The sequence below is a fragment of the Rattus norvegicus genome, chromosome 14, assembly GCF_021556685.1.
Source record: "Rattus norvegicus strain SHRSP/BbbUtx chromosome 14, alternate assembly SHRSP_T2T, whole genome shotgun sequence".
Classification (NCBI taxonomy): domain Eukaryota; kingdom Metazoa; phylum Chordata; class Mammalia; order Rodentia; family Muridae; genus Rattus; species Rattus norvegicus.
The window spans coordinates 81,765,478-81,778,987 of NC_141547.1; the positions used below are offsets into that span (position 1 = coordinate 81,765,478).

Sequence of the window (13,510 nt, forward strand, 5' to 3'; positions counted from 1 at the left end):
CCAAAGCAAATCTTTGTGGCTTGAAATTAGGCAATGGTTTCTTTGAAATGACACAAAATTACAAGCAACAAAAGAAAAAATAAAACGACTTCATTAAAATGAAAAAGAAACATGATAAAGGACATCTACAAAAATCCGCAGTTGTTATCACACTGTGTCTGTGTGAGAGGTCAGGAGATTCAACACTAGACTGGAGATGCTAACCAGAGCAATTAAGGTGTGCGTGTGGTGCTTGCCTGCGTGCTTGCGTGCGTGCGTGCATGTAGAGAAACAAGCGAACACCATATCCAGAAAGGAGAAAGGAAACGTGTCTGTTTAAGGATACCAGTATTGCGCACAGAAAAAATTCTAACATAAACAAACACATAAGCTATTAACTAACAGACAAGTTTCACAGAGCTGCAGGATACAAGATCAAAATAAAAATTAACTGTATTTCTATAAGTTAGCAAAAAAAATCTAAATACGGAACTCTGAGAACAGTAACATTTATAAAAGCATTAAAGCGGGGCTGGGGATTTAGCTCAGTGGTAGAGCGCTTGCCTAGGAAGCGCAAGGCCCTGGGTTCGGTCCCCAGCTCTGGAAAAAAAAAGAACCAAAAAAAAAAAAAAGCATTAAAGCACGTAGGGATATAATTTTTAATATAAGTGACCTATAAAAACTGTAAAACACTAAAAATAAGTGACAGCTCGATTAAACAGAACACTATCAGAAGTTCATGAATCTTAACCTGCCTTCGGGTTCCTCCTACCCTGCTTGAATTGAGTTCCTGTCCTGACTTCCTTTAATGGTGAACTGTGATCTGGAAGTGTAAACCAAATAAATCCTTTCCTCCCCAAGCGCTTTGGTCATGATGTTTTACCACAGTTATGGTAAACCCTACTACAACAGTGGCCAAGGATCCCCAATGCTAACGATCAAAAATGCAAGGACAATGAAAGTCCCAAATGCCAACAACAAAGACGGCCCTACCTCACAGCACACACACACTTGATTCCAAATGGATCAAAGCTTTACACGGAAGAGTTAAAATTCTACAATGCTCAGAAGAAAGCTGAGTGTAGTGACACACGCTTTTAATCCCAGCACTTGGAGAGCAGAGGCTGGTGGATATCTGTTAGTTGGAGGCCAGCCTGGTCTACATAGTGAGTTCCAGGGCAGTTAGGACTACATAGAGACTCTGTTTCAAAAAAAAAATAATAATAACACAACAAAAGTCTCAGAAAACCTTGAGTAAATCTCTGTGCCTTAAATTAAGCAGTGTGTGTTTATATGCATATATACACATATATAATTAGTATATTAGGAATGATACCAACAGCACAAGAAACAAAATAAACATGTAACTGGACTTTATGAAGATGAAAAACCTTGGGGCTGGTGAGATGGTTCAGTGGGCAAAGGCATCTGCTGCTAAAACTTCCCATCTGAGTTCAATCCCAGGACCTGGACAGTGGAGGGAGCGAATGGATTCTTGAAGGCTTATCTTCTGACTTCCTTACATGAGCGCGTGATAGATATGCGTCTAAGTTTACTCTTGTCCATGTGGGTATCTGGTCTCCGAGCCCCGTCTGTTGAGGATGCCGTCTTTTCTCCAGTGTGTATGTCTGGGATCTCGGTCAGATGTAGCTGGCTGTAGCTATGTGCACTCACGTTTGAGCCTGTTTAGTTCCGTGGATGCACATCTGTTTTTCTGCCAGTACAAGACTATTTCCATTGCTATATCTCTGTAAGACAGCTTGGAATGCAGGATTTCTTCATATTTTTCATCTAGGATGATGTTAGCTGTGGGCTTATCATATACCTTTATTATGATCATAACAGATCTTTTTATTATTATTAAAACTTTATTACAAAGCCAGGTGGGTGGTGGTGCGTGCCCTAATCTGAGCACCTGGGAGACAGGCAAGCAAATTTCTGAGTTTAAGACCAGGCTGGTCTACAGAGTGAGTTCCAGGACAGCCGGGGCTACACAGAGAAATCTTCAAAAAAAAAAACAAAAAAAAAAAAAACAAAAAAAAACAAACCAACAACAGCAAAGTTTATTATGAAAAACTTATAAAAAAAAAACACACAGTGAAGTTAACCAGACCCAAAGCTTACCCATTTCAGTGAACAGCTGTGAAGCTTCACGGTAGATCTTACACTTTCCTTACACTTAACTACCGAGAGAGAGAGAGAGAGGGAGAGAGAGAGAGAGAGGGAGAGAGAGAGGGAGAGAGAGAGAGAGAGAGGAGAGAGAGAGAGAGAGAGAGAGAGAGAGAGAGAGAGAGAACGAACGAACTAGAAAAAGAATTAACTTTATATCCTCTTTCATGACTCAAAGGTTCATTATCTACATTCAGTCCTGCATTCAGTTTGCAGTATTTTATTGGATTTTTTTCATCTACACCCCTACACCCATCAAAGATATTTGCTTATATCAGAGATATTGTTGTTGCCGACATGGTTTTGGTATTAAAGTAATACTGGCTTCATGGAAAGAAGCTGTTTTTATTTTTTTAAATTTAAGTATTGGCTGTAGGTCTGTGAAAGTCTAGTGGAATTTTCTTGGGAATCCATCTGGGCCTAGGCCCTTTTCCTTTGTTTAAGATTTCTTTTTCCCACTGTTCCAATCTCCTTATTTGCTATGGGTCTTTTTGGGAGGGTTTGGTAGCACAATGTTACAGGTCTGTTCAAGTTGTCGCTCTCAGTTTACCTTTGGTAATTTGGGCTAATGTAGAAATCCATCCATTCCTTTTTTTTTTTTTTTTTTTTGTAAATTTTTTTTTCAGAGCTGAGGACTGAACCCAGGGCCTTGTGCTTGATAGGCAAGCGCTCTACCACTGAGCTAAATCCCCAACCCCCTCCATTCCTTTTTTAAATAAAAAACTATTCATATGAGCATTTTGCTTGCACGTATGCGCACCACACGTGTGCCTTGTGCACTTCTTTAGAGTTTCTAACTTAATGGGGAAGAGGTTTTTAAATATTCCTTTACAGTACTCTAAATTTCATTGGTGTTGTGATGGTTCCATTCAACTCTATTAATTTGAATCACATCTTTATTTTTGTTGGTTTTGGTTTTGGTTAATTGGTTAGCTGGATCTGCCAATGGCTTGTCAAAGAACCAGCTCTTAGATTCATTGATTTTTTTTCTTTCAATTTCATTAATTTATGTTGTTTTTTTCCTATGTATTTCTCTCTCCTCAATTTTGGTTTGTTCTTGCTTTTACAAATCATGGAATTACATCATTAAGTCATTTATTTGTGGGTCTTTTTTCTTCAGATTTTTAATAGGTAGAGTTAGTCCCTCATAGGACTCCATTCAATGTATCCAGAGACCTCATTTTCAGTTTTGACTTCAGGATTAAAACCTTTTGCTGATCCTTTAGGCACATGTATTACTTAGTAATGTGCTGTTTACCCTTCACCAATTTGTGTGATCTCCTGGGATATGTTTGTTATTGAGCTGAAGCCTTATTGCACTGTGGTTAGATTACACTAACTTTTTTCAATTTTTCTGAACTTGTTAAGATACATTTTGTGTCAAATTATGATCTATTTTATTATTTTTATTTTTTATTTTTGAGACAGGGTTGGAGTAAAAGTGTGGACTACCACCTCCTGGCCAATATGATCTATTTTAGGTATTTGGCCTGCTGTGTAGAATGTATATTCTTTAGTGAAGATGACCTGTCTTCTGGAGAAAGCAGGGTACAGAAATCTCCCACTAATACAGAACTGGCGAATCTGTATCTTTAAGTTAATGGCTGTTTCTTATGAAATTGGGTGTGTTAGAGTTTGGTGCATGCAGAACTGTAATGTATTGGCGGCCGACTGTTCTCTTGATTAGGATGAAGAGCCTTTGTCTTTAATTCCACCACTTGGAAGGCAGAAGCAGGCAGATCTCTGAGTTCAAGGCCCACCTGGTTCACATAGCAGGCTAGGACTGCACAGAAGACAGTCTCAAAAATAAGACAAGGTGAAAAGGCAGTGGCGCCCCTCCCTTCCTGTTTGCATTTGCTGGGATCCTTTTCTCCATCCTTAAGCTTTAAGGTGGCCCCAGTCTATAAAGCGGAGTTCTCAGTCCATCCAGCTACCCACTGTCAAGCATGGGAGCTGAGGTCAAAGGTGAGCGCTGGCTCCAGTGGTTGGTTCTCTGCATTCATCCTTTTGTGCTTCCGTAATCACAGTTTCACTTGCTTCCCATTATCCTCGGCCTTCTCCAGTCTCAAGTATTGATTGCTTCAGGTATTCTCTGTAGGGCAATTTGGTGGACGTGAATTCTTCTGGCTTGTTTATAATACGGAACATTTTTCTTTCTCCTTCAACTATGGCAGAAAAATTTGCTGAGTATCCATGGTCTTTTAGACCTTGAAGTCCCCTGGTCCGGACTCTTCTGCTTTTTACAATTTCCATTGAGAAATTAGTTGTCGTTTTGATAGGTTTTTTTTTCCTTTACATGTTCCTTCCACTCCTAGTCTCCCTAAGAGTTTTATTATGAAGCCATATTGGATTTTGTCAAAGGTGTTTTCTGCATCTATTGAGATAATCATGTGATTTTTTTTTTGTCTTTAAGTAGACACTAACAAAACTTCATGTGCATGAACAGAAACCTCCCAGGTTGAGGCCAGGGCGTTAAGAGACCACCAAAATAATACAGGCTAATGCTGCTGCCCTTAGCTGCCTAACAGAACCTGAAGGTAAGACCTTACTGCTGAAGATGACAACAGCTATCTTCATATGATGATGAGGAAGAGACCTCTGGAGAGGGCAGGGGGGGTGGAAATGATGTGAACACAGTACTCTCATGCAGACGTCTCAAAAAAGCAAAAGAAACGAAGACAGCCAGTGACGGCACAGAGCCCTCAGGAACCACTGGTGAGTGTAAATGGTGCCACCATTCGACAGTTTAGTTCATAGAGAGAAGTTACTATATGCATCAGTGATTAGCAAAACCAGTTATCTGCACAAAAACTCAAGCACAGATATTCACAGCAGCCCTAAGGTAGGAACAGACCAAACATCAATAATGGACCCATGGACACAGGCCTTGGTGGTGCCTTTAGTCCCAGGACTCGGGAGGCAGAGGCAACCTGTGCACAACCACTTGGTTTTTATGGGTGGTGTGGAGTCCAATCAGTCCTCATAACTGCATGGCTAGTGCTTTATCTGCGGAGCGGTTCCCCTCGTCCTCTGCTGTGATTTTTATGTGCAATACACAGGAATGAAGCATTGGTATTACAATACGGAAGAATCTTAAAACAGAGGCAAGGGGTTGGGGATTTAGCTCAGTGGTAGAGTGCTTGCCTAGCAAGCGCAAGGCCCTGGGTTCGGTCCCCAGCTCCGAAAAACAAAAAAACAAACAAACAAAAAAAAAAACAGAGGCAAAGAAGCCAGCAACAAAAGGCCACATTCAGCCAGGAGCGGTGGCACATGCCCTTAATCTCAGTACTGAAGAGGCAGAGGCAGGAGGATCTCTGTGCGTTGGAGACCAGCTGGCATTGCCACATCTCAACAAAACAAAACAAAAACAAAAACCACAGACCCAATTATTCTAAAAAACACAAACATGGAGATAGAAAGTGGACTTAGAGGTGGCTGGGCAGTTTGTCTGAGGATAATAAAGTTCTGGAAGCAGATGGTGTCATTGGTCAAGCTCTGTGCATAAAGTAGGGGGACTGCATAACATGTGAGTTAGGGTCCAACAGAGCCAGTCCACAGAGTTTTATCAGGAGGTGGACATTTGTATTAAACAGCATATCACGAAAGAGCAGATTCCTGAAGGCATTACAAAGTACATAGCACCACCAGGGACACATGCACTGCTCAAGCACTGACCTGCGACCAGATGAGTGGCTGCCCCAATCTGACTCCAATGCGGGTACACCATCCCGAAGGGATTCCTCCCACCCTCAGCAAGAACTTACAACTTGGACTAGGTTAGCTGTTTGTTTGTTTGTTTGTTTGTTTTCAAGACAGGGTTTCTCTGTCTTGAAACTCACTCTGTAGACCAGGCTGGTCTCAAACTCACAGAGACCCACCTGCCTTGCCTTCTGAGTGCTGGCATTAAGAAGCGCACCGCCATGCCTGGCAACTAGGTTAGCTTTCAGCTCGTGCTGCTCTCCCTGCGCTGCCTCCTGAGTGAGGATTACAGGTGTGCATCTCCTCATCTGGCTTTTTGTTCTCGTTTGTCAAGCAGTCTTGCTCTGTACTTCATACTGGCCTCGGTCCTGTTTATGTCTTCCAAGTGTTGCAATTACAGGTGTGGTACCACACGTGTGGTTAAAACAGTTGGGCTCAAACCCTGGCCTCCCCTGGCCTCCTGGAGAGTACTTAGTGCATCCTTCCCTTGTTACACACAGATAAAAAAGCTCTAATTCTACTCAGACTTAAGCCTGCCCTTCTTCCTATCCCAGTGAGCTCTGAAAGGGAAGGAAGGAGCTGATGGCCAGAGGGGACCATGCGCATTCGCCACACCCACACCCTTTTACTTCAGTGCATAATTAAATTGATTTGCAAACTTCTCGTGCTTCTTCTGGTCCATCTGGTTCATGGCAGCAACTACTCTCTGCACAGCTCCTCTGTGGAGAGAGCACAGTGAGATGTGACTAAGGACCTGACAGGACTCTGGGGTCCTAGACTGGCTTGCTGCCTGTGGACCTCATAAGGCTCGGTGGGACTTCTGTAAGGTAGTGTTCAGACAGCAGGGGTCTCCAGTCTGTTACCCACAAGTCTTGGCTATGTCTCCTTGCAGCTGAAGGCAGTTCCAAGAACCCATGCTCGCTAATCCCAGGCTGCACGCTAGGGCGAAGGCACAATTGAACATGGGTTGCAGGTGCAGGGGTAAAGGCCCCCAGAAAGGGCTGTAGGAAATCGCAGGAGGCCCATGTGGACTAGCCTCCACCCCAACCCAAGGCTGACCACTAAGGAGCTTACTAACCAGTGCTACGATAAAGTATCTGGCCCCAGCCGTGCCCAATGCCATGCCTGCCTTCTCTGAGTCACTCCTACAGATGGCATAGCACTAACCCAGCATGGCACAGCAAAGCCAGCACTTGGCCTCTGAGGGCCACTTTACTGTAACCAGCTCTATGTACAGAGAGGTGGCTGTGGACTCCGACTCAGAGTGCTCAGGGCACACAGCTGCAGCTCTGTTCCCAACCAGCTCTTGGCATGGCCTGTCACTGCTCAGGGCTTGGGGTCACTTGCGACAGCTGATCTTGGTTATTACTTTGACTAATACAGTCACCAGAAGCTCTCAGCAACTTAATGGCTCTCCCCCAACACATCCTAGACCAAAGCCTGAGGCCTTGGGACAGTGAGTAGCTCTTACTTGGCAAAGACCTTCTTCTCAAGGCGGGCTCGGGCAGTGTTGGCACGTTCTCGAAGGTCAGTGAGGTTGGGGTGCTTCTTCTTTTTCCCTTTGCCCTTCTTGCTATACTTGGAGGAACCGAGGTCCACCCCTATGGCTGCCTCCACGTCCTTCATAAACTCAGGGTCCTGCCAATCTGAGCACAACTTGAGAATTTCAAAATATGTCTGTCATAAACCAGGGGTGCCCCTTGTGGGTTTCTTCTGGATGAAGGGCTGGAGCCTGCTACTGCAGGCCCTGGCGCCATCGTCTGAGAGGGTCTGTGCTGAGTGCCATGGCCACCTTGGGACGCGATCCCCCCAGAGACATCTCTTCCCTTATTCCCTATTCTGTCTGGTGTGCTTGCTTCTCCCTCAGTGGACATGCCCCTCTCTCAGGCCTATGGGTGAGCCAGGAGGAATCCTTCTGTCACTGACTCCCCCAGTATCCCAAGGGTGCCCTCCACTTGAACAGGCTGGAAGGATCCGGGCAGGCCTACCCCACAGCCACTACTCCTACATTCCTGACCATTCAGGTAGGCAGTACTCAGGCCTTTGGCCATGGAGTCAGTGTCTACAGGCCACTTCCCTACCAGTCAGGCCAACTGTGCTGCCTTCAGACATAACTGGAAGCTAATTGGCATGTGAAGCAAGGGTATCCAGAGGTGAGACACATGGCAGGCTACAGATGAGTTCTCTGGTTCACAGGAAGTGTGATTATGGGCCTCCGAGTGCAGAGCGGTTCCCCCACCTGTAAGCTGGTCACTGCCTGTTGTAGCCACAAGGGTCTGTGGAAAGAGGGGACCTGAACAGTACCTGACCCACTGAGCAGCCTCATCTGATCAGGGCGTGATCACTGCTCACATGTAGGGCTGCTGGGATTGTTAGGCATGTAAATAAGCACCAGGCCCTTCTGGGAGTCAGCGCCCAGGACTCCTGAGTTCCCTCCTCAGTCTCTGCTGGCCCATCTCCACAGGCTCCCCTAAGCTCCATTAGGCGTGACACCGGTCCAGCCTGGCTTGCGAAAGTCAGTCTAGTGAATCAGATAAAGGCAAAGTAAACCTAACTCTCCAGGCCTATGGGTGAGCCTAGCAGGCCTAGCCTGGCATTCCTTACTACAAGGGCATCCACATGCCAAAGAGGTCCCATGGGCTGGGGCAGAGTGGACAGGGAACAGTGCCTGGAAACGGGGTGGCAGCAAAGCCAGACTGTGAGACGGGCATGTCCACTGAGGGAGAAGCAAGCACACCAGACAGACAGATAGCATGGCCTCTCCAAGCTGATTTTTTTGAAGTGAAGGAACTCAGGACTGCACGATTCAGATACAGGGACGATTAATCCAAGATTAAGGAAAACTGTCTAAACAGTTTATCTCCCAGTAATAAGAAGGCGTCACAGTTTAGGAACCTGGTGAATGGAGCAATTGTTTAAACACAACGAAAAAATGCTGGCATCCAGTGGAGATGGAATGAGCACCTCAGGAAAATGAAGGAGCAATTTAAAAGCCTTTGAAGAAAATCAATAGATGCTGGGGCTGTGCGGCCTTCCTGGGCGCTGAAGGGCCCTGGAGCACCGTGTGCATTGTCACCGAGGTTAGCACCAGGGAAAAGAAAATTGCCCTGTGTGCGAGGGAGGTGGGATCAATACTGCAGTTAGTAAAGAGATGCTATTTCACATCTGACTGGCCAGCACCGGGCTTGGCCCGTGGCCTGATACCTGTTTGTTAACAAGCCACCGAGGGCTGGAAAACTAGATACTCTGCAGGGTTGACACAAAAATAGGCACTTAATTTGCTCTTGAGTGTGAGCCACCAGGGAAGGTTTCTCCCGCAGATGAACAGGTCAGGCCCTCCCCACCGCTATACGACCCAGACAAGTATCTGGACACAAGCTGAAACAGGTATTTGTGCCGTATAACCACAGGGCAAGAAGCTGTGAAGGGGCCTGCAGACATGTCCCCTTCACAGAAGGGCCCTCCATGGGCTGACAACAGCCCCCAGAATGGGTGTAAACACCAGACTGAGTCTGAGCCCCCATGGAGGTGTTGGGGGAGCTGGGGCAGGGTGAGTCAGAGTTGGCAGACGAGACCACCTTGACGCTAAGCACAAGAGCTGGATCAGGAGAGACAGCCTGCTGCAATCCCATCATCTGCTCAGGAAGCAGGGGTAAGAACCAGAACCTCAGCGGCTGAGTGCTTACCTACCATACGGAAGGCTCTGGGTTAGTCCCTTAGTGCAGATGTTGACATGGTAGTGTATGGAGTCAGGAGTATCCACATTCCTGTGGTGAGCCTTAAATACCTCACGAGCCATGTGTACCCAACCTTGCCCATGGAGCCTCCAACTTGCTTCTCAGTTACAAACAGAACTTGCAACTTGGTGACCAGGGCGATGCCTGCAGTCCCTCTCCTGCTCCCACACACCTACCTGGATGTGCCCGTTGCTGCTGAAGCTGCTGCCTCTGTTCACGGGCTCTGTCTTCAGGGTTGAGAGGCTGCCCCTTGTCATCTCTGGGGATGATCTTCCCATGGAACGGGCACTATACAAAAAGCACAGAGCAGCTGATGGCCAGGAGATCGCACAAATAGCTCTAGGGGAGGGTGGTACAGCCAAGCCCCCTAATCATGTGCCCTCCCCACAGAGGGGGAGATCTGGGGAGAGACAGCATCAGGAGTCTAAGAACTGGTCTATTTATCCAAAGCAATTTCTCTCTATTCTGCTACCTTTGGTATGCATGCATGTACTTCCCCAACCTTGTGTGTCAGTCCTCACACGGCTCTAGCTGCAGAAGAGTGGTCTGGCTACTGTAGGTGGTCTCTCAGAGTCAGTGTCAGGGCTCAGGACAAACAGCTCCACACACGGTCCCCTGATGGTCACTGGCTAAGCACTTATGACACTACTTATAAACCTTCCTCTACAGGGCTCTTCAGAACACAAACATCCCTGGTCTAGAATGGAGGGAAAGAGGGCCAGCATTTCCCAGGCCACTAGTTGTGGCCCAGCCTCTCCCCGGGTAGGCACAGCTTTATGTCCATGCCCTTGCCTACTGGCCTTACCTTCAGCCGATCCTGGCGCTCGCAGAGCCTGCCATTAGGCCTGAGGGCCCGGCACTTGTGCTGCACAGGCTCGAATTTCCCAGAAAAGGTAATGTGTCGGCTGTGGAGCATCTCAGAAACATGGGCACTGTCCACCTCTTCCTCTACCTCGTGGGGTTTCCAGAAGCGGTGTTGAGAGTCGGATCTGCAAGGAGCACCAGAGATCCTCAAAGCAACTACTCTGGACCAGAAGAAGGGGGCTGACCCAATCCCAGTGCACCCCAATTAACTCTCAATCCTAGGGAGAATACTTGCCCTGGTGGCCGTGAGGCCTTCCTAGACCAGAGAACATGACCACTACAACTGGGTTCAAATCCTGATGCTCACGAACCAGCCAAAGATGGTGGGTATAACCGCTAGCCTAAGGCTAGATTCCTGTTGCAAAGCAGGGCAGCAGCTCCAGGGCCTTGAGGCCATGGCTTTGAAGTAATATGAGTCCATGTCAAGGGTCTCTTTGACACTGAGTGGGTGAATAAAGCTCTGACGTTGACAAGGTACCAATGTAGCAGAGGAAGAAGCGTTTGTAAATTCAAACCCAGTCTTCACTCAGTGTTAAGGGCTCCAAAGGATGGAGTTTTGCCTGTGGCCACCACCAAACCTTTTTTCCCCTTTTTTTCTTGACAGTGCTCGGGACTGAACTTAGGCCCTCGTGTATGCCCTATACCAGTTAGCTCCAGTCAGTCAGTCCATCACCAGACCTTATGAAGGCCACTTTTCCCTGAATGTCACTCTGTGGCAAAGGCTCGACCTTCTGATCCAAAAGCACACAGCAGGTTCTTTGGGCTCTGCGCATGGTGCCAGCTGCCTCATGAGCTGGCAGGGCTGTGAGGATCCTGACTAGTCTTGGCTATAGCTGGGTGAAACAGCACAGGCCAGGGAACTGAAACGGAATCAGCAATACAGGCTGGCTATGACGTGAACTCGGGGAAGTCTCTCAGAGCCAGCCTAGCTGCACCAAGAGTTAACATCATGGAGCCTCAGGGCAAAGCCCTGAACCAGGACTCTCCCATGGAGGCCTGGCTCCCTTCCTTAGGCTTCTCAAGGCTCCAATCCCTGCCTCATAAGCTTAGCACCCAGGCAGCTCAGGCTGAGGGTCACACGTCATTAGCTCCACTGGTCTCAGTCTCCAGTGCTGGCTCCTAAGTGCAATGCCAACAAATGCAGCCTGGGCTCTTCCAGCCACCCACCTCCCTCCTCCTTGTAGGTAAGTTCTCACCTGTACGCCTAGATGTGTCTTTCTCCCTCTACCTTCCACTAGCTATCTGCAGCCTGGCTATCTGTGCTGGGGTAGTCCTACTCAGAAGGCTCTTGGGGAACAAGAATCCAGATTCTGACCCAGTTCACCCTAGGCCCATCTGTCTCCAGCATCTTGAGGAGCCACACTTGTATAGCTACTCCCTCACCTGAGTCACAGATAACCTCCGTGGGTATTCCTGAAGAAGCGATAGTAAGGCTCAAGTCCCAGCGTCCTACAGGCCACAGAATAGACATTTAAGGCCAGGCTGTGCTTTGAGCCCTAGGAACCAGATACCTTAGACTCACTTAAGAATCTTCCCAGCTGTTAGCTGCTCCTGGCCCCAGTAGCACAGGTCCACTCCGAAGGGCACCATGGGTGCTCGGGCTCGCTCCGCTTGCTTCTGGGCTTCTTCTGGTCCCAGAGGTCCCCTGAAAACAGAGCAGCACTTGTGGGCTGCCCACCCCTGTGGCTATTTGCCTTTCCCTCCCACATCCCAGTGCAGGCCAGAAGCCTGGGTCAGCATTAATGTCCTGTTGGACCTGAGCTGACAGGCTGGCTGCTGCTGTCCAGCAAACGAGCTGGCCCTGCGAGCACTGGCTCTGATCTGTGATGTGAACCTGCTTGAAGTCACCTGGAATTTCCTGTGAGAACATGGCGTGGCCGCAGGACCTCCAGAGGACTGCTACAGGTCCAGCTGAGCACCATGCCCCACATTGGCAGGTGCTAGTTGGCTAGGCCACACACATTCCAGGATACCTCTCAAAGGAGCATTCCTGGGCAACCTATTCCGGCCAGCCAGTGCTGCAGACAGGTGGTGGCAGTATTAGGCTGTGGGCCCAGTAACATGGGACATCTAGAATCACCTGGTAGAGGAGGAGGAGGGAGATGACAAGCAGTCCTGGAGCCGCAACATCTGGGCAGCTGCAGAGGTGGGGTCTGAGGCCTCCTCTTCCCTTCTCCTCCTGGTCCTCTCCTGTACGCTACATACAGCTGTATGTTTCTCCAGAGTCTTCAGTGGGGCCTTTGGCTCCAGCCCTGAAACAACACATGTCTAACATTGCTCTGTAACCCAGGGAAGACTGGGGGAGCAGCATGTGGTCAGGTCTCAGAGGCATCCATGCATGAAAGCACTTACTCCTGCAATAGCACAAGAGATGCCTGTCATCGCAGCTTGTCAGATAGAGGGAACATTCTTAAGTAAGGCACAGGGCAAGGACTACGGTGGCCCTAGCCTACAGGGACTGTTACCAAGAGCCTACCCAAAGTTGTTCACAGCACAGGCTGATGACACTATCATCTCTGCCCATAGTTTCCCACAGTGAGAAGCTGGATGTCTGTGTAATACCTGCCATGCCAAAGAGAGGCTACCTTCCCCTTGACAGGGGCCCTTTCTTCACTGAGCAGGGAACAAAGCAACCCAGCCTTTATATGAAGGTGACAATTCAAGTTGAGTGGTTTTTCTCCCCTGTGCTGTCCTCAGAAGAAACACCCACCATGACAGTTCCCAACTTCTGCCCAAAACTTCAAAAGCCACAAGGGTGGCTACAGCTAGGCCTGGGTCATGTGGCTGCAGTATGTTTTCTGTGACTGTGGAGCAGATGTCAGGGCCCTGACCACAGGATGCCATCCTGAAATATCTACCCCTCTTCCTACCAGCTAGAGGAGGTTATGATGTTGACACCAGGATTTCTATGGGACATGGCAGATGACACCAATCTTAGCCCAGCGTTCACTCTCACATTCCAAAGGCCGAATCCTGCCACTTTGCTTCTGCCCACTTCTGGGTCTGGCTTGTTGTATACAGGGCCACTGTCAGAACTGGGACTCCAGAGGCACCGTCCACTT

At 48.0% G+C, this 13,510-nt stretch overlaps 1 protein-coding gene across 7 annotated transcripts in view; it reads right to left on the reverse strand.

Moving 5' to 3' along the window:
* Positions 1-2,020: 2,020 nt before the first annotated feature.
* The window catches only part of Uvssa (UV-stimulated scaffold protein A), a 40,270-nt gene continuing 28,780 nt past the window's right edge, over positions 2,021-13,510 (reverse strand). For 5 of the 7 annotated variants that reach the window (XM_087583710.1, XM_087583712.1, XM_087583708.1 and 2 more), the window contains exons 9-14: positions 12,529-12,700; positions 11,971-12,093; positions 10,390-10,573; positions 9,761-9,872; positions 7,319-7,493; positions 2,871-6,566 (exon numbers count right to left, since the gene is read on the reverse strand). In XM_087583710.1, coding sequence (XP_087439836.1) covers positions 6,473-6,566; positions 7,319-7,493; positions 9,761-9,872; positions 10,390-10,573; positions 11,971-12,093; positions 12,529-12,700 — 860 coding nt within the window. In that variant the 3' untranslated portion in view covers positions 2,871-6,472. 7 annotated transcript variants of the gene reach the window in all.